This window comes from Heterodontus francisci, chromosome 20 (assembly GCF_036365525.1).
Source record: "Heterodontus francisci isolate sHetFra1 chromosome 20, sHetFra1.hap1, whole genome shotgun sequence".
Classification (NCBI taxonomy): Eukaryota; Metazoa; Chordata; class Chondrichthyes; order Heterodontiformes; family Heterodontidae; genus Heterodontus; species Heterodontus francisci.
The window spans coordinates 67,681,199-67,702,206 of record NC_090390.1 but is presented as its reverse complement, the minus strand read 5'-3'; the positions used below and the strand labels follow the sequence as shown (position 1 = coordinate 67,702,206).

Sequence of the window (21,008 nt, the reverse complement as noted above, 5' to 3'; positions counted from 1 at the left end):
GGTTCAATTGAAGCATTCGAAAGGGAATTAGATAGTTATATGGAAGAATGTACAGGGTTACGGGGAGAAGGCAGGGGAATGGGAATGAGCGAATTGCTTGTTCAGAGAGCCGTTGCGGAGTCGATGGGCCGAATGACCTTCTGTACTGTAACAATTCTGAGTTCCCGTGTTTTGTTTCAGAGTCTGTGCAAGATTTGTTTTTATGTCATTCCCCTCATTTTATTTTTTAACAGTCATTTTATACTTATGTCATATAACAGTGTTTGTCCCCTGACAGCTTTATGTTACCTTTATTCCTGAGCTTCGTCTGGCCTTTACTCTCATCTATTTATTTTATCTTCAGGCCTGTTATTTTCACCAGGTTCCTTTACTGGTTTAAAGTCTCATTTGCAGCCCTAAGCGAGAAGCTGCACTAAGATGTGCGGTGTCTGGTCAATCAATATCAGGATTTCAAACATTTTGCAGAGACTGATAAGGTGGGGAGGGGAGCAGTGCAGATGTCTGTTGACTAAACATCTTCTTTGGCCTCCTTATCTCCAGAGACAATGGATAAGTGCCTGGAGGTGGTCAGTGGTTTGTGAAGCAGCGCCTGGAGTGGCTAAAAAGGCCAATTCTAAAGTGAATTCCACAGGTGCTGCAGAGAAATCTGTTTGTCGGGGCTGTTACACAGTTGGCTCTCCCCTTGCGCCTCTGTCAACTACTAAGTCTCTTCGACTCGCCACACTTTAGCCCCGTCTTTATGGCTGCCCGCCAGCATATGACTAAACATATAAACATGAATTACCTCCACCGCGCACAAGGCCTTCTGCACGGAACTTATTGTCAGAGGCTAAACGGTGGTTGCCCTAGCAACGCCTGTTGCTCGTCAGCGATTTCTATTGGTCAGTCGACGAGCTCCCGGCCCCGGGAACGTACTGCGTAAGACGGCGACGTCCCACTGGAGCTCGCGCGTCGTGGCTGGTGAACAGCGTGACGGAGACCCGACTGGAGCGAGGGAAGATGTCGGTGATGGTGGAGCAGGCGGCGGTGGCTAATGGACCGCACCTTCCGGCCCGGGAGCATGCACTGGCGGCGGCGAGGAAGTACAGCTCCCAGCCCCGGCTGAGTATGTGCTTAATACATGTTTAATCGGCGGGAGAAAGCTATGCGCTTGTTAAAATCTTTAGACTTGTTAAGGCCGGCTCCTGAGACTCCAGATGTCCTGGGCCTGGGGAATCATTTATATTTATTTATAACAGGTTCCGCTTTCCAGTTTTATTTCAAGAATTTAACCAGCAGTTAAATATCAGAACATATGGTAATAGCATTTTTATTTTGCATCAAATTGTTGACGTTTCAGTGAGTATTTCTATGTGTTTGGACGCTGTAGTTCAGGTGTTTTATTTTGTCCATTAGCTGTCAGGTGAGGACATCATGTTGATCCATCTGAAAGCTTCCAAGTGTCACGGTCTGCAGTTTAGTCCAGTTGTTATTGCTTTGTTTTTGCCAACTACTTTTAATTTAGACCCAATCTAGATCTAGAATGTTCCGGAAACCCAATCCAGTCGAGTGTTACAGCACCGTCCCCAAAGCTTCATGTGATTCAATCATGTGACTCGAATGAAGTAAGACCTTTTAAATTTAGAGACGAATGGCTGTGGTTGACAATCCTTTTTAAAGTATTTTCCTAGATTATTTACATTGGGTTAGTTTTGTGTCCTCTCAAACTGGGGAATCAATACAGATTTAAATAGAGTGACGCATTCTTTTTATTTTTACATAGTGTTATGGCCTAATGCCAAATTTCTTATCTTCTGGAAATTTTGACATGAATATCTTCAGAAAGTATCATTGCAGTGAATATAGGGAGCAGTGTTTTAACTGACCACAAACTAAGGAATATTCAGATAACACTGCCGTGCTTCAGAGGGTGCACTTTTAAGTTACTGTCATTGTTCCCATGTTTCTGACAGATTGTACATTTATTTTTGTCCATGATTTTTTAAATAAAGTCATATCTGAGCACAGTATTAAAAGCATATGATAAAAGAACTCGTTTTGTATACTGGCAGCCTCCACTTTTTGAAAACTACTCCCGACTAATTTTAAACTGTTCAATTTATGCTGCAGTGGGCGGCACAGTGGCGCAGTGGTTAGCACCGCAGCCTCACAGCTCCAGCGACCAGGGTTCAGTTCTGGGTATTGCCTGTGCGGAGTTTGCAAGTTCTCCCTGTGACTGCGTGGGTTTCTGTCGGGCGCTCCGGTTTTCTCCCACAGCCAAAGACTTGCAGGTTGATAGGTAAATTGGCCATTATAAATTGCCCCTAGTGTAGGTAGGTGGTAGACGAATGGTGGGGATGTGTTAGGGAATATGGGATTCTTCTTCTTTGGCCTCCTTATCTCGAGAGACAATGGGTAAGTGCCTGGAGGTGGTCAGTGGTATGTGGAGCAGCGCCTGGAGTGACTATAAAGGCCAATTCTAGAGTGACAGGCTCTTCCACAGGTGCTGCAGAAAAATTTGTTTGTCGGGGCTGTTACACAGTTGGCTCTCCCCTTGCGCTTCTGTCTTTTTTCCTGCCAACTGCTAAGTCTCTTCGACTCGCCACACTTTAGCCCTCCCTTTATGGCTGCCCGCCAGTTCTGGCGATCGCTGGCAACTGACTCCCACGACTTGTGATCAGTGTCACAGGACTTCATGTCGCGTTTGCAGACGTCTTTAAAGCGGATATATGGATGGCCGGTGGGTCTGATACCAGTGGCGAGCTCGCTGTACAATGTGTCTTTGGGGATCCTGCCATCTTCCATGCGGCTCACATGGCCAAGCCATCTCAAGTGCCGCTGACTCAGTAGTGTGTATAAACTGGGGATGTTGGCCGCCTCGAGGACTTCTGTGTTGGAGATACGGTCCTGCCACCTGATGCCAAGTATGCTTCGGAGGCAGCGAAGATGGAATGAATTGAGACGTCGCTCTTGGTTGACATACGTTGTCCAGGCCTCGCTGCCATAGAGCAAGGTACTGAGGACACAGGCTTGATACACTCTGACTTTTGTGTTCCATGTCAGTGCGCCATTTTCCCACACTCTCTTGGCCAGTCTGGACATAGCAGTGGAAGCCTTTCCCATGCGCTTGTTGATTTCTGCATCTAGAGACAGGTTACTGGTGATAGTTGAGCCTAGGTAGGTGAACTCTTGAACCACTTCCAGAGCGTGGTCACCGATATTGATGGATGGAGCATTTCTGACGTCCTGTCCCATGATGTTCGTTTTCTTGAGGCTGATGGTTAGGCCAAATTCGTTGCAGGCAGCCGCAAACCTGTCGCTGAGACTCTGCAGACATTCTTCAGTGTGAGATGTTAAAGCAGCATCGTCCGCAAAGAGGAGTTCCCTGATGACTTCCGTACTTTGGTCTTCGCTCTTAAACGGGCAAGGTTGAACAACCTGCCCCCTGATCTTGTGTGGAGGGAAATTCCTTCTTCTGAAGACTTGAACGCATGTGAGAGCAGCAGGGAGAAGAAAATCCCAAACAGTGTAGGTGCGAGAACACAGCCCTGTTTCACGCCACTCAGGATAGGCAAGGGGTCTGATGAGGATTAATGTAGGATTAGTATAAATGGGTGGTTGTTGGTCGGCACAGACTCGGTGGGCCGAAGGGCCATTTTCAGTGCTGTATCTCTAAATAAATAAGCAGAATGCTCTTGGTATGGTAGAATGGCATTTACAATTTAATGAGAAAATGGGATGGCATTATAATGTGAAACTATTTAACTGTAACCGGATCAACTGTCTTTTTTAAGTGACCCTGGCTGCTTCCAGGGAAATTGGCGTGGAGATTACTGGGCAGATTAGATTTCCTATGCCTTAATGCATAATTTATCAATCTTGATTGAGCAAATAATGCTATTTCTAGAGATTACTTGATGCATAATGAGGGATTGACTTCTAGTTGACAGTCTGGTAGGGTGTTTCACATAGAGAATTTGTGAAGCTTTACAAATGTTGAGATTCAAGTGTACCTGCAGTAGTGCTGGTCTTCTGTCAAGTTGTCTTGCCTTAAGTATTGTAAGCTGTAGTACAGCACTGGTGATATTGTAGAGAACTGACTGGTTACATCTCTTCATTAAAGACCATAGATTCTGGAATGGGTTAGGTCATTCTTGCTCTTAATTCAAAGTTGTTTTTAAAAGGGGATTTCATTCAAAGTACTAAAACACTCCAGGAGTGTAGCAAGAGGCCAGGGAGGGAAAACGGCCTCGTGCCCACCCTAGTTTCCAACAACCCTGTACATTAAAAATCTCACCTAACTTCTCACTTCATTCTTTTTGTGAAGCTACATTTGAGATCTTCCAGTAATCTGAACAATGATTTTTGTGGGTTGGCTAATTTACATTTTGAACTTTTGGCCTTAGAGATGTAGAAACATTTGCTTTTGCAGGTTAGAAATTGAATGTTGCTGAATTGGAAACTGAAGATCTACCTCTGTTATTTGGTAGTCCCAAAATGTTGAGGCTCCGGTTTTAAAATGAATTGCATTTATGTGGTATTTTTCACAACCACTGGACATCTCAACGCACTTTACAGCCAATGAAGTACTTCTGAAGTGTAGTCACTGTTGTAATATAGGAAAAGCGGCAGCCAGTTTGTGCACAGCAAGCTCCCACAAACAGCAATGTGATAATGACCAGATAACACTATTCTACTGCTGAAGTCCCCATGGATATCTAAGATGATTATAAAAAGATAAAGGGGGAGCTTAGAAGTGATTTTTACATAGAGTTGTTAGCACATGGAATGGTCTCACAGAAAAAGTAATGGATGCAGAATTCATAATAGCTTTTAAGAGGGAAGTGGAAGAATATTAGACAAACAAAAAAAAAAGATAGCATATGGGGAAAGAGTGAGGGAATGGGACTAAATGGCTGTTTGAGAACTGGCACAGAATCAATGGGCTGAATAGCCTCCTATGTTGTACAATTCTGTGACTTGTTCAGTCGATCTGAGGCAGTCTAGACAAAAGTAGTTTCTAGATCTTCAAGTTTTGGCATCATTTGTTCAATCGTTATCTACTAATAGGTAAAGTGTAAGATCTGACTGATCTGATGGGCTTCATGTTTTTGAAGTAACTAGCTTAGCAAAGTGTGTTGGTAAACTTCAGTGGAAATTCTTCGGCCCGCCCAGTCTAACCTGGCTCTTAGAGCAATCCAGTTAGTCCTGCTCCCAGACTCTTTCCCCATATCTCTGCAATTTTTTCTCCTGCAAGGGCGGCACAGTGGCGCAGTGGTTAGCACCGCAGCCTCACAGCTCCAGCAACCCGGGTTCAGTTCTGGGTACTGCCTGTGTGGAGTTTGCAAGTGACCGCGTGGGTTTCCCCCGGGTGCTCCGGTTTCCTCCCACAGCCAAAGACTTGCAGGTTGATAGGTAAATTAGCCATTGTAAATTGCCCCTAGTATAGGTAGGTGTTAGGAGAATTGAGGGAAGGTGGGGGTGTGGTAAGGAATATGGGATTAATGTAGGATTAGTATAAATGGGTGGTTGATGGTCGGCACAGACTTGGTGGGCCGAAGGGCCTGTTTTAGTGCTGTATCTCTCTGACTCTATTTATCCCATTCCCTTTTGAAAGCTACTGTTGAATTTTATATGAATAAAGAAGTAACTAAAGGCAAATATTTTGCCTCGCCATTTCTAGATTTCTACGGTTGAACACTTGATACAGTGTGGGAAGCTTTTGCCAGCCATAGCTCTAGCCCTTTCACATAAACTGCAGTTTTTCTGCTCAGCATACAAAAAGCAAGGGTCAATAGCTTGAGTTACTTGTGTTCTGCAAATTGGTATTGTGGGAAAAGTGAGGAACTGCGTTTTAAAGTAAAGTTTTTTGCAGAAATGCTTGTGTGTCATGTATTTTTTTTTTAGAGATACAGCACTGAAACAGACCCTTCGGCCCACCGAGTCTGTGCCGACCATTAACCACCCATTTATACTAATCCTACATTAACCCCATATTCCTTACCACATCCCCATCTTCCCCTACCACCTACCTATACTAGGGGCAATTTATAATGGTCAATCTACCTATTAACCTGCAAGTCTTTGGCTGTGGGAGGAAACCGGAGCACCCGGTGAAAACCCACATGGTTCACAGGGAGAACTTGCAAACTCCGCACAGGCAGTACCCAGAATTGGGCCCGGGTCGCTGGAGCTGTGAGGCTGCAGTGCTAGCCATTGTGCCGCCCAATATTCCTCTGGTTCCTCAGCTCATGGGATGAAATTTGCTGAACTGAGGCACTGTAAGCAGAAAAATTAAATAAAATTTGTCATGGAAACGTATCGTAAGATAAATCAGATTAAGAAGGACCTTTATTCCATCCTTTCAGAATACTGACTCTACCTCCTCTTCTTACTGTGCCTTTTTCTAGAATGAGTCCAGTGTTCTGATCTCAACTGCTGAACGAAGTGCTTAATAGTGGAGCACACCATTTGTGGAGAGGAAGCGAAAGTTAATGGCCAGAGCTAGCTTGCTTGACAGGGTGACTTCTGTTGGACAATATCAAGTTGTTTTGACGGTACCTGCAGAGAAACCTGTAGCCCACATTATTAGTCCTCTGGCTAGAGGACAGCATGCATGTGGCATGTAAGCATTTTTACATTGCTAAAATTGTAATTTGGTTCTTATTACATACAATGTCTTTCTGGGAAGACCTCGCCACAATTTTGCAAGCTTGGTCCTGTGACTTCTAAGCTGTAAATTTCAAAAGTGGTCAATAAGGAACTGAGAAATAGAGGAAGCAGAAGCCTTTACTTTCTCTTCCTTTTCCTAGTATTGCAATATACTCAGCAGTCAAAGAAAAATAGTGGTATTGTTTATAAAGCCTGTTGAGAAACAGTGGTGATACCTGCACTAGTGCAACTTGTAAGCATTATACAGCTCTATTTGGATGCAGATAAACACTCAGCAGAATAGTAAGCTTAGCAAGAGGTGAATTGTTCAATCTAATGTGGATAAATCACATTACCAGTTGTGGCACTTATTCATTCGTGGGTTTGAAAGTGCAGATTTGTTCAGTGTCGCTCTGCTCAAGTGCAAACAAGCTTCTCCTGACCAAGATCATTTTGTATATTCGTGCAGCTAGGCTCCCACTCTACATTTGAACCCTCTACTCTTGCATTTTATCTGGGCCTCCTTGGGTTCTGATCTCATCTCTCCCTGTTCTGCTCAGCCAGCCATGTTTATAATGTTCCCCCTTCCTAAATGACTCCTACATGCACCCTTTGTTGTTCTTCTGCCTTCTTTCACTGTTGCCATATCCCGAGTCTCAACTACCATGTGAATCCATGGCTTCCCTCTGCCGCCTTTGGCATCCTCTTGTGTCTGTTTTGACGCCTGCTGCTTCCTCTCCATGAGCAGGAACTCCAGTTGTCCTTTACTCCCACCACCCATCTTGCCCTTGCACTTGTTCAGAGTTAACCTCTCCAACTCCCTTCGGCACTGTTTGCTCCGTTCACCGTTGTTGCTGTGCTGAAGGATCAACAATGCTGTGCCTCTCTATTTCTCTCCAGAATGTCTTCTCGCTTGGAAACGTGGCTGATGTGGCAATTCTTTCCCTCCTTGCCTGGTTATACTTTACATTGTCTTCCCTGTCCAAACCACAGTAGCATAGCTATCATTTTCAAAACATATCTTGGCCTCTCGCCTTACTCTTCTATTATCTTCTCTTTTGAGTATCTTGCCTTGTTTCACCTCTTAACTTTAGGGCGGCACAGTGGCGCAGTGGTTAGCACTGCAGCCTCACAGCTCCAGGGACCCGGGTTCAATTCTGAGTACTGCCTGTGCGGAGTTTGCAAGTTCTCCCTGTGACCGTGTGGGTTTTCGCTGGGTGCTCCGGTTTCCTCCCACTGCCAAAGACTTGCAGGTGATAGGTAAATTGCCCCTAGTGTAGGTAGGTGGTAGGGAATATGGGATTACTGTAGGGTTAGTATAAATGGGTGGTTCTTGGTCGGCACGGACTCGGTGGGCCGAAGGGCCTGTTTCAGTGCTGTATCTCTAAATAAATAAAATAAAATCCTTTCCATCTACTGGTTAGCCAAGTTCCTCAAGATGTTCTCTCTCCTGCATCAAGCAACTTCTCAACCTGGATTAAAATCTTCACTTCAACATCCCTTTACTGCCTTTCACTGAATTCGCTGCTCTCATGTCTTCAAATTTCATCCTTCATTTAAGTACCCCATCCATATTTGTGACTACTCCCTCTCCATCACTCATGCCTCTTTACTCCTGGTCTTTATTATTGATAAAGCTATCTCTGAGCACTTCCTCCTATTCACCATCCACATCTCGTACTTTTGTTTACCATCTGCCTCTGGAAGGGTTTGGTGGGGGCAGGGTGGGGGGGACTCCTATTTCTAACCTTTCCTGCCAAGTTTTATGAAGTCACCACTCTTTGTTCAATCCTCCTTAGCTTCAGAGGGTCAACTAGCATGTTGCTCTAGATTACAAGTTGGAAAGAACACATTTATATAAAATGTGCCATTTGTATTCTGAGGGTGAGATTATTTGGTTGGGGAAAATGGAGTGTCAGATTTTTAAGTGCCACTTTTTTGCCTATAACAGTTGGTTTACTTTGTTTCAAACAAATTTTTTTGCTCAACATGAGATGTCTGCGGAAGAGTGGGATGTTTATATTTTGCTGTTTACTGTTGCATACTCTAATTCCTTTGGCCGTTTAGTTGCCACAGCACCTCTTGAACTTCTTTTGCTGCTTCAGTGCTCTCATCTCAACAGAACCACCAACTCTTGTTTCTGTTGTTGCCACCTTGTCTGAGGGGAAGAAACCTTGATGCAGCCTTTGTCAGATTTGAAATGAAAACAGAACGCAGTATTTTGCTTTTATCTTTGTCAGATTTGGCTTGACGACAGCAAGTTCATCATTCCTCACGCTCCTCTGTCAAACCCCAAAACTACTTTCTGCTCATCCTGGAGGTCAAAGGTAACCCCAGGTATGGTCTCATTACAGCCATCTGCCTCCTCCACCCATACCTCAAACAGGAAGATTGGGGAGTTCATGGATTTTCCTCATGGTTATCTGAAGAGGCTTGGGATGCTTTCTGTATTAAAGTATATGTGCCAGCCGTGGCTTGGTAGAACTCTTGCCTCTGAGTTGTGAGGTTCTGAGTTCAAGTCCCACTCCAGGGTTTGAGCACAAAAATCAAGACTAACATTCTAGTGCAGTACTGAGGGTGGTCTGCTGTCGTTTGGATGAAACGTCAAACCAAGGCCCCATGTGCCTTCTTAGATGATCTCATGCCACTATTTCGTAGAAGAGCAGGGGTGTTATCCCTAGAGTCCTGGCCAGTATTTATCCCTCAATCAACATCACAAAAAAAAACAGATTATCTGGTCATTATCATGTGATAATGTAGCTGTTGGAGTTTGCTGTCTGCAACTTGGCTGCCACATTTCCTACATTACAACAGCAGCAGTGCTTCAAAATTACTTAAGTAAAATACTGCGGATGCTGGAAATCTGAAACAAAAACAGAAAATCAGGTCAGGCAGCATCTGTGGAGAGAAAAACCGTTAACATTTCAGGTTGTGACCTTTCATCAGAACTGGCAAAAGTTAGAAATGTAATAAGTTTTGAGCAAGTAAAAGGTGGGGTGGGTGGGAAAGAAGAGCACAAGGAGGGGTCTGTGATAAGTTGGTGGGCAGGAGCAATTAAAAATGACAATAGGTTTCATGTACAAAGCCAAGTAAAGAAACAAAACATGATGTGTCTGGATGAGATATAAATGAATAGCAGCCATCCAAACACAGAGTAAAGGGATTAAGAAAGAAACAGGGTGGGGTGGCGGTGATGGCAGCGGGAGACAAACCAGCAAATAAAATGAAGAAAAAGATGAGGCAACGGTTATGATCTAAAATGATTGAACTCAGTGTTGAGTCCAGAAGACTGTAAAGCACCCAGTTGAAAGATGAGGTGATGTTCCTCAAGCTCCTGTTGAGCCTCATTGGAACACCGTGCAGGCCGAAAACAGAAAGGTCAGTATGGAAGCAAGATGGGGAATTGAAGTTATAAGCGACAGGAAGCTCGGAGTCACGCTTGCGGACTGAACACAAGTATTCTGCAAAGTGTTGACCTAGTCTGTATTTAGTCGCCCCAATGTAGAGGAGACCACATTGTGAGCACCGGATACAGTGTACTAAATTGAAAAACGTACATGTAAATTGTTTCACCTGGAAGGAATGTTTGGGGCCCTGGATGGTGGAAAGGGGGGGGGGAGGTAAAATGGCAGGTGTTGCATTTCCTGCACTTACATTGAAAGGTGCTGTAGGAAAGATGGAGAGGTGTTGGAGGTAACTGAGGAATGGACCAGGGTGTTGTGGGAAAAGTTCCTTCGGAATGCTGAAAAGGGAGGGAAGGATGTTTGGTGGTGGCATCATGCTGGAGGTGGCGGAAATGGCGGAGGATGATCTGTTGAATATGGAGACTGGTGGGCTGGTAGATGAGGACAAGGGGAACCCTATCATAATTCTGGGAAGAAGGGGTAGTGGTAAGAGCAGAAGTGCGTGAAATAGATTGGACACGGTTGAGGGCCCTGTCAACCACAGGGTGGGGGTGGGTGGTGGGATCCTCAGTTGGCAAAGGAAGACATATTGGAAGCACTAGTATGGAAGGTTACATAGTTTGAACAGCGGAACTGGGGGAATGGAATTGATTCGTTGTCGGAAGTGGGGTGTGAGGAAGTATAGTCCAGGTAGCTGTGGGAGTCCGTGGGCTTATCGTGAATATTGATTGAAGTCAAGGAAGGGAAGAGTTGGAGATGGACCATGTGAAGGTGAGGGAAGGGTGGAAATTGGAAACCAAGTCAATTAAATTTTCCAGTTCAGTCCGAGAGCAGGAAGTGGCATCGATACAGTCATCAATGTACTGGAAGAAGTAGTGAGGGAAGGGGCCTGAGAAGGACTGGAACAAGGAATGTTCCACAGATCCCACAAAAAGGCAGGCATAGCTGAGAACCATGCAGGTAACCATAGCAACACCTTTTATTTGGAGCAAGTGAGTGGAGTTGAAGTAGAATTTGTTCACTGAGAACATTTGCAGCCAGGCGGAGAAGGGTGAATGAGAACTGGTTGGGCCTCTGTTCAAGGAAGAGGCGGAGAGCTCTCCGACCATCCTGGTGGGGGATGCATAGAGAGATTGGACGTCCATGATGAATAGAAGACAGTGAGGGCCAGGAAACTGGAAAATGTTGATGGAGGGCATTGGAAGAGTCACGGATATAGATGGGAAGAGATTGGACAAGGGGAGTAATAATAGTCGAGATAGGAATAAGTTAGTTCAGTATGGCAGGAAGAGGCAGAAACAATGGTTCTACCAAGGCAGCCTTGTTTGTGGATTTTGGGAAGGAGGTAGAAGCAGGTTGTACAGGGTTGCAGAACTATGAGGTTGGAGGCCGTGCAGAGGAGATGAGGTCAATAACGATCCTGGATACCATGGCTTGATGTTTGGTAGTGGGGGTCATGGTTTAGGAGGAAGTGTCAGAGAGTTGGTGTTTGGCTTCTGCTCGGTAGAGGTCGATATGCCAGACAACAACAGCACCGCCTTTGTCAGCAGGTTTGATGACTGTTAGGGGTTGGGTCTGAGAAAATGGAGTGCTGCAAGTTCAGAGGGAAATAGGTTCGAGTGAGTGAGGGAAGCAGAGAGATTGAGAACTGTCAAGACACTGACTATCTCAATGAAAAGATTGAGGGAGGGGTCCAGGTGGAGGGAGAATATTGGAGAAGGTCTGCTGAGTGGGTGGATGATTGCTGGTGAAAGAAGTGAAAGCAGAGGTGGAGGCAACGGAAGAAGAGCTCAGCATTGAGATGGGGGCGTAAGGGGATGAAGCTGAGGCCTTGACTGAGGACAGATTATTCAGAGTCAGATAGGGAAAGGTCAGAGGGTATCGTGAATACATGGCAAGGGGTGAGATTCGAGGGTCAGAGGGAAGAGAAGGGGAAGAAGGATCCAGAGGTGTGTTGGTATCCATGAGTTGTTGAAGTTCGCGATCTTTCACACCTGAAAGGAAGATGAAAATTTTTTTGTTAACGCCCAATGAGGTGAAGGATGAAACAAAACTGTGGACCAGGACAGCTTTGAGTCAGTGAGTCAGTCGGTGCTGCTTAAGATAGAGGTTGAGAGTGTGCATGTAGCGCATGGCATTGAGATCTTAGGATGCAGCAAAAACAGTGGTTCAAGGAATGCTGAATGTCTAGGCGATATCTGTAGTCATGGGTGGATCCAAAACACGAAAGGTGGAATTTCAGTTGGAATCCACGTGGGATAAGTTAGAGCCGGAGACAATTGCTGAAGAAGATGTGGCTGTGAAAGTAAGTTTTGGTGGTTACCTGATGAAACACAAGAAGGGAGATAGAAAGCAGTGAAGGTGATCAAGGCAGAAAAGACAAATTGAAGTCCTGTCAGAGAGAAGAGCAGAACTTCTTCAAAGTGGGCATTATGGAGGAGAGCAGCACTGAATTAAACACTAATACAAAAGCAAAATACTGCTGATGCTGGAAATCTGAAACAAAAAAAGAAAATGCTAGAAAAACACAGCAGGTCAAGGCAGCATCTGTGGAGAGAAAAAATGTTCATGTTTCAGGTAGTGACCTTTCATCAGAACTGGCAAAAGTTAAAAATGTAGTCGGTTTTGAGCAAGTGAAAATGGGGGTGGGGGGCGGGTGACAAGAAGAACAGAAGGGAAGGTCTGTGATAGGGTGGAGGGCAGGAGGGATTAAATGACAAAAGGATTCATAGTACAAAGCCCAGGAAATAAACAAAAGATGTGTCTGGATGTGGTGTAAATGGCAGAATAGTAGCTGTCCAAGCACACAGTCAAGGGGTTAAGAAAGAAACCGGTGGGATGGTGGTTGGCAAAGAACCAGCAAAAAAAATGAAAAAAGAAAGAAATGGAGGCAGCGGTTATGGTCTAAAATTATTGAAGTCCATGCTGAGTCCGGAAGGCTGTAAAGTGCTCAAGGGAGGGAACGATCCCTTTGGAATACAGAAATTTGCTTGTACTTTCAATTTAGTGCACTATATTGGCCATTGTAAATTGCCCCTAGTGTAGGTAGGTGGTAGGAGAATTAAAGGAAGGTGGGGATGTGGTAGGGAATATGGGATTAATGTAGGATTAGTATAAATGGGTGGTTGATGGTCAGCACAGACTCGGTGGGCCGAAGGGCCTGTTTCAGTGCTGCATCTCTCTATGACTGGGAATTCTATATTTGCTGTTTAAGGTGGTGGACAGGATGCCTGTTTTGTCCTGGATGGTGTTGAGTGTCTTGTGTTGTTGGAGCTATACGCATCCAGGCTTGGGGAGAGTACTCCATCACACTCATGACTTGTGCTTTGTAGGTGGTGGAAAGGCTTTGGGGAGTTGGGAGGTGTCACTTGTCATAGAATTCTCAGCCTCTGACCTGCTCTTGTAGCCACAGTATTTATATGGTTAGTCCAGATAAGTTACTGGTCAATAGTGACTGCCAGGATTTTGAGAACATAACATAAGATGAAGGAGTAGGTGTTTCGGCCCCTCAAGCCTGTTCCGTCATTCAATAAGATTATGGCTGCTTGTGGCCTTAACTCCACTTTCCTGCCAGACCCGATAATCCTTTGATTCATGGACAGTAATGCGATGGGGATGTGGTTAGACTTTCTCTTGCTGGAGATGGTCATTGCCTGGTCCTTATGTGGCATAAACAATAAGTGCCACTTAGAAGCCCAAGCCTTTATGTTGTCCAGATCTTGCTGCATACAGGCACAGACTGTTTGGTTATCTGAGGAATTGCAAATGGGACTGAGCAATGTGGAATTTAGTGAATATCCCCACTTCAGACCTTATGATGGGAGGAAGGTCATTGATAAAGCAGCTGAGGATGGTTGAGCCTAGGACATCGCCCTAAGGAACTCTTGCAGCGAAGTCCTGGGGCTGAGATGATTGGCCTCCAGCAACCACAAACATCTTCCTTTATGCCAAGTATGATTCCAGCCATTGGGGTGTTTTTCTCCTGACTCCCATTGACCTCAGTTTTACTGAGGCTGTTTGGTGCCACACTCTGTCAGATGCTGCCTTGATGTCAAGGGGTGCCACTCTTGCCTCACTTCTGGAATTCAGCTTGTTTGTCCATGCTTGGACCAAGGCTGGGGGCCTGGAACTGGGTGGTCCTGGTGCAACTCAAAGTGAGCATTGATGAATACTTACTGGTGAGTAAGTAATGCTTGATAGCATTGTTGATGACACCTTCCATCACTTTGCTCATTATTGATAGGACAGTTATTGGCCAGATTGGATTCATCCTACTTTTGTTGCACAGGGCATACCTGGGAAATTTTCCACTTTGTCAGGCAGGCGAATTAACAGCGCAAATAGATGTAAATTGATACGACATAGTTGCGATTACAGAGACATGGCTGCAGGGTGACCAAGGATGAGAACTGAACATCCAGGGGTATTCAGTATTTAGGAAGGACAGGCAAAAAAGGAAAGGAGGTGGAGTAACATTGTTAGCAAAAGAGGAAATCAATACAATAGTGAGGAAGGATATTAGCTCAGAGAATCCTGATGTGTCTGGGTGGAGCTAAGAAACACCAAGGGGCAGAAAACATTGGTGTGGGTTGTATATAGACCCCCAAACAGCAGTGGTGATGTAGAGGATGGCATTAAACAAGAAATTAGAGATGCATGCCATAAGGGTGCAACTGTAATTATGCATGATTTTAATCTACATATAGATCACCAAATTAGCAATAATACTGTAGAGGAGGAATTCCTGTAGTGTGTACGTGATGGTTTTTTGGACCAATATGTTGAGGAACCAAGTGGAGAACAGGCCATCCTAGACTGGGTATTGTGTAATGAGAAAGGATTAGTTAACAGTCTTGTTGTGCGGGGTCCCTTGGGAAGAGCGACCATAACATGCTAGAATTCTTCATTACGATGGATAGTGAGAGAGTTGATTCCGAGACTAGGGTCCTGAATCTAAATAGAGGAAACTATGAAGGTTTGAGGAGCGAGTTGGCTATGATAGATTGGGGAATATTACTTAAAGGGTTGACTGTGGATAGGCAATGGCTAGCATTTAAAGAGCGCATGGATGAATTGCAACAATTGTTCATTCTGTCTAGTGCAAAAATAAAACGGGAAGGGTGGCTCAACCGTGGCATGCTAAGGAAATTAGGGATAGTATTAGATCTAAGGGAGTGAAATATAAAATGGCCAGAACAAGCAGCAAACCTGCAGATGGGAAGCAGTTTAGAATTCAGCAAAGGAGGACAAAGGGATTGATTAAGAAGGGGAAAATAGAGTATGAGAGTAAGCTTGCAGAGAACATAAAAATTGACTGTAAAAGCTTCTATAGATATGTGAAGAGAAAAAGATTAGCAAAGACAAATGTGATTCCCTTAGTCAGAAACGGGGGAATTTATACTGGGGAACAAAGAAATGGCAGACCAATTAAATACATACTTTGGTTCAGTCTTCACAAAGGAGGACACAAATTACCTCCCAGAAATGTTGGGGAACATAGTCTAGTGAGAAGGAGGCACTGTATGAAGTCAGTATTAGTAGGGAAATTGATGGGATTGAAGGCCGATAAATCCTCAGGGCCTGATAATCTACATCCCAGAGTACTTAAGGAAGTGGCCCTTGAAATAGTAGATGCATCGATGGTCATTTTCAAAATTCTATAGACTGTGGGAAAAGTTCCAACAGATTGGAGGGTAGCTAATGTAACCCCACTATTTCAAAAAGGAGACAGAGAAAACGGGGAATTATAGACCGGTTAGCCTGACATCAGTAGTGGGGGAAATGTGAGAGTCCATTATTAAAGATATAATAGTAGAGCACTTGGAAAACAATGACATGATCGGACAAAGTCAACATGGATTTATGAAAGGGAAATCATGCTTGACAAATCTACTGGAATTTTTTGAGGATGCAACTAGTAGAATAGATAAGGGAGAACCAGTAGATGTGGTGTATTTGGACTTTCAGAAGGCTTTCGATAAGGTCTCGAGATTAGCATGCAAAATTAAAGCACATGGGATTGGGGTAAGGTACTGACATGATAGAGAACTGGTTGGCAGACAGGAAACAAAGAGTAGGAATAAACGGGTCTTTTTACGAGTGGCAGGCAGTGACGAGTGGGGTACCACAGGGATTGGTGCTAGGACCCCAGCTATTCATAATATATATTAATGATATAGATGAGGGAATTAAATGCAATATATCCAAGTTTGCAGATGAGACAAAGCTGGGTGGGAGTGTGAGCTGTGAGGAGGTTGCAGAGAAGCTCCAGTGTGATTTGGACAGGTTGAGTGAGTGGGCAAATACATGGCAGATGCAGTATAATGTGGATAAATGTGAGGTTATCCACTTTGGTGGCAAAAACAGAAAGGCAGATTATTATCTGAATGATGATAGATTGGGAAAGGGGGAGATGCAGTGAGACCTGGGTGTCCTTGTACCAGTCGCTGAAAGTAAGCATGCAGATGCAGCAGGCAGTTAAGAAGGCAAATGGTTATGTTGGCCTTCATAACGAGAGGATTCGAGTACAGGAGCAAGGATGTTTTTCTGCAATTATACAAGGCCTTGGTGAGACCACACCTGAAGTATTGTGTGCAGTTTTGGTCTCCTTATCTGAGGAAGAATGTTCTTGCTATGGAGGGAGTGCAGCGAAGGTTCACCAGACTGATTCCTGGGATGGCAGGACTGACAATGAAGAGAGATTGGGTCAATTAGGCTTGTATTCGCTAGAGTTTAGAAGAATGAGAGGGGATCTCATAGAAACCTACAAAATTCTAACAGGACTGGACAGACTAGATGCAGGAAGGATGTTCCCAATGGCGGGGGAGTCCAGGATGAGGGTTCACAATGTAAGGATAAGGGGTAAGCCATTTCGGACTGAGATGAGGAGGGATTTCTTCACCCAGAGTGGTGAACCTGTGGAATTCTCTACCACATAAAGCAGTTGAGGCCAAATCATTAAATATGTTCAAGAAAGAGTTAGGTATAGTTCTTAGGGCTAAAGGAATCCAGAGATATGGGAAGAAAGTGGGAACAGGGTACTGAGTTTGGATGATAAGCCATGATCGTATTGAATGGCGGTGCAGGCTCGAAGGGCCGAATGGCCTACTCCTGCTCCTATTTTCTATGTTTCTAAGAAATGGAAAGGAGATACCTTCTGAAGGTTAAGTGAATTGTGCCCAAGTGGCTAATCCTGATTTTAAAATCAGCAGTTATCAAGGACATGGTGCAACAGACTTACACTACAGTACATGCAGACTTATTAAAAGATAATCAAATTTGTCCTGGGAATGTCAACCTCTTTTATGGTGGAGGAAATGTAATATATCTATTCATGTTTCTGTGAAATGAAGTGAATTCTGTTGCTTTTAATGTAACCTTTTTTCATTCAGTTGAAAAGTGATAATTATGGGAGTCTTAACCTATGTTCTGTTACACATTGTTGATAGAATAAATAGGCTGGATGATTGTCATGTTTTTTCACTATTGTAATCTGGTATGTTCTCATTATGTCAGTTCTACTTTGCACATAATTTCACTGGAATAGGAGTGGATTTCACTGAAATCATATAGCATAATTGAGCAGATTGTTGGCTTTACTTAGTGCAGAATTTTAACGTCTGTATTGTATTATACATGAAAAGCCTTCAGTTTGGATCTAGCTGTTCTTTGCTGTATATCTTACAGTACAGTCAATGTGAAAATGGAAAAGAAATCTGAGTTATCTGAATATAAATTGTTCCATTAGCATCTGATGAATGTTGTACTCCTTTTCCCCTGTTTTCTTTATGTATTTTACGAGAGTGCTTATATTTTTTTGTAAAATATGTTTTAAGGACTTATAGTTGAATTATGGACACTGATTCATCAGGAATCTTGAAGAGTTGCTGAACTTTGTGTTTTTTTAAAAAAGAAGTCACCAGAAGGTTCCTGGATTTGGCTTGTAAACACGTCTTTACTGGAAGGCACCTGTCCGTGGATAATCACCCAGCAGGGGTTGTTTTTGACTTGGGAAGATGTTTACAAAGAAGTGACAGGTCAAGATTTGTGGAGGTCAGGAGGCTGGACTTCTGGGCTGTTTTTAGTTTCAATTTGAACTGTTACAAAAGACAGTTGGGATTTGCCTGCCAAAGCAGACCCAGTGCGTGCTCTCTTGAAAAGAAGTCCTGCATACAGTATGTCAGTTTCCTATTTCCAACGGTATTTGAAGAAATCCTGCAAATCGAAAGTGTGGGAACGGAAACCTTGTTGCTGCATTTTGCTGTAAGACCTACCTGAAGCCTCTGTAGCTGCATTTCTTGGAAAGCCTATCCAAGTTGATCTTCATTGCCTGGTAAGATCCCCGTGACAGCCATCTGTACGCATTTGGGATGCCAAACCAAAACTAAAGATGAGTATTCTGCCTAAGTGGTTTTAGAACAAAGAACAAAGAAAATTACAGCACAGGAACAGGCCCTTCGGCCCTCCAAGCCTGCGCCGATCCAGATCCTCTATCCAAACATGTCGCCTATTTTCTAAGGGTCTGTATCTCTTTGCTTCCTGCCCATTCATGTATCTGTCTAGATACATCTTAAAAGACGCTATCGTGCCTGCGTCTACCACCTCCGCTGGCAACGCGTTTCAGGCACCCACCACCCTCTGTGTAAAGAACTTTCCACGCATATCCCCCCCCCCTAAACTTTTCCCCTCTCACTTTGAACTCGTGACCCCTAGTAATTGAATCCCCCACTCTGGGGGGAAAAAGCTTCTTGCTATCCACCCTGTCTATACCTCTCATGATTTTGTACACCTCAATCAGGTCCCCCCTCAACCTCCGTCTTTCTAATGAAAATAATCCTAATCTACTCAACCTCTCTTCATAGCTAGCGCCCTCCATACCAGGCAACATCCTGGTGAACCTCCTCTGCACCCTCTCCAAAGCATCTACATCCTTTTGGTAATGTGGCGACCAGAACTGCACGCAGTATTCCAAATGTGGCCGAACCAAAGTCTTATACAACTGTAACATGACCTGCCAACCCTTGTACTCAATACCCCGTCCGATGAAGGAAAGCATGCCGTATGCCTTCTTGACCACTCTATTGACCTGCGTTGCCACCTTCAGGGAGCAATGGACCTGAACACCCAAATCTCTCTGTACATCAATTTTCCCCAGGACTTTTCCATTTACTGTATAGTTCACTCTTGAATTGGATCTTCCAAAATGCGCCACCTCGCATTTGCCTTGATTGAACTCCATCTGCCATTTCTCTGCCCAACTCTCCAATCTATCTATATTCTGCTGTATTCTCTGACAGTCCCCTTCACTATCTGCTACTCCACCAATCTTAGTGTCGTCTGCAAACTTGCTAATCAGACCACCTATACTTTCCTCCAAATCATTTATGTATATCACAAACAACAGTGGTCCCAGCACGGATCCCTGTGGAACACCACTGGTCACACGTCTCCATTTTGAGAAATTCCCTTCCACTACTACTCTCTGTCTCCTGTTGCCCAGCCAGTTCTTTATCCATCTGTTTTTGTTTTCTTTGTAACAGCTGTATAAACAAATATCCCTTTTATTTTTCCGGTTAACCCAGGGTGTGTGTGTGGCTAAGATAAAGGCTTTAATATTTCAATTTGTGTGTGTATGTTTTACTTCATTATTGATTAAGACTTGTTTTATAATAAACAGATAATTTTGTTTATTGAAGAAACCTGGTTGGTGTGTATTATGTTGGGGAAAATAAGAGTATATGGTTGACTGTATCAGTAAGTGGGGACAATGTAAATACATGTTGTGACCTGTGGAGAAGTGGGACTAGAATAAACAGTGTGCTCCTCCTGCCTCAGTCGTAACATGTAATATTTGATTTGGTGCCTGGAACAAGAAACATCGGTGCTTGAGTGCATTCTCTGAGAGTTGCAGTGCAAGAGGAAAGCCTTTTTATGTCCTGACTTTTTAAAAATAACTTCTGAGGTGTAACTCCATTTCTAAAAAAAAAAATAACGAATCAGGCCAGGAAGTGTAGATAAATGAGATCTGAAAATCATCTGAGTTTTACAATGTACATTGATGCATTATATTGCTTCGGGCTGACATAAAAGAAGTGGTTCTGTAGGGAGTTTCCAAGAAGCATCTTTCCCAATAAGATCTTCACTTCTGTTATTTCCTATTATGGTACATGTTGCATCAGGGCTGGCTAAAGTTTAAGATCTAATGACATTCAGGTAAACAGCCATGCAACACACAATAGAATAGTCATTTATTGTGACAGAGATTCACAATTTTGAGCATACATTGTAGTAAATTGCCTAAAATTGTTGGGGAAAAATGAAATTAAGGCAGTTATTGGATTGATTCCAATTAATTATGGCTAGGCTGCAACTTCAAAACACTTGAGCAGCCTTTAGGATTGTCGCTCATGGGTCAGAAGATCTGGCAAATTAGCAATGGAATATAAAACAACATGCTACAACAGAATATAAAGCAAATCAACAAGTACTGAAATCTGAGACCCCAGTTTGAAGCCCTCTGACTTATGGTGATTACTTGTTCTCCTGAGCTCTACTGATGCTTGTAAGCATCTCTGGTTATGCTATTACAGTTTGTCTGTTGCAGTACTGATTTGGATTACTTCTTTGAGTGTTGAACCAGGCCATTCAGAATGAAATCGGGAGGCACTTCATACCAAGTGTAGTATGGTAGTAGAAAGCTTGAACTTTCTTTCCCCATGCACCCCCATCCCCCTACCCCAGCCTCCTCACCAAAATGAAGGCTGTCCATGCTCAACAATTGAAGCAATCAAGACCGAGATGGATAGATGTTTGTTAAGTAAGGGTGTCAAGGGGTATGAATCAAAGTCGATAAATGTACTTGAAGTACAGTTTCAGTCATCTAATTGAATAGTGGAACAGGCTTGAGGGGCTGAATGGTTGATTGTTTCCATGTTGCTCAAATATTAATGCCCAAGAAAGAAAGAATTTGTATTT

At 43.8% G+C, this 21,008-nt stretch overlaps 1 protein-coding gene across 1 annotated transcript in view; it reads left to right on the top strand.

Annotated features, from left to right (window-relative positions):
• The first annotated feature begins 937 nt into the window (after positions 1-937).
• atp6v1ba (ATPase, H+ transporting, lysosomal, V1 subunit B, member a) overlaps positions 938-21,008 on the top strand; it is a 100,920-nt gene continuing 80,849 nt past the window's right edge. The window contains exon 1 of the mRNA XM_068052979.1: positions 938-1,105. Within this exon, the coding sequence (XP_067909080.1) occupies positions 1,000-1,105 (106 nt within the window). The 5' untranslated portion in view covers positions 938-999. The remainder of the gene's footprint in view (positions 1,106-21,008) is intronic.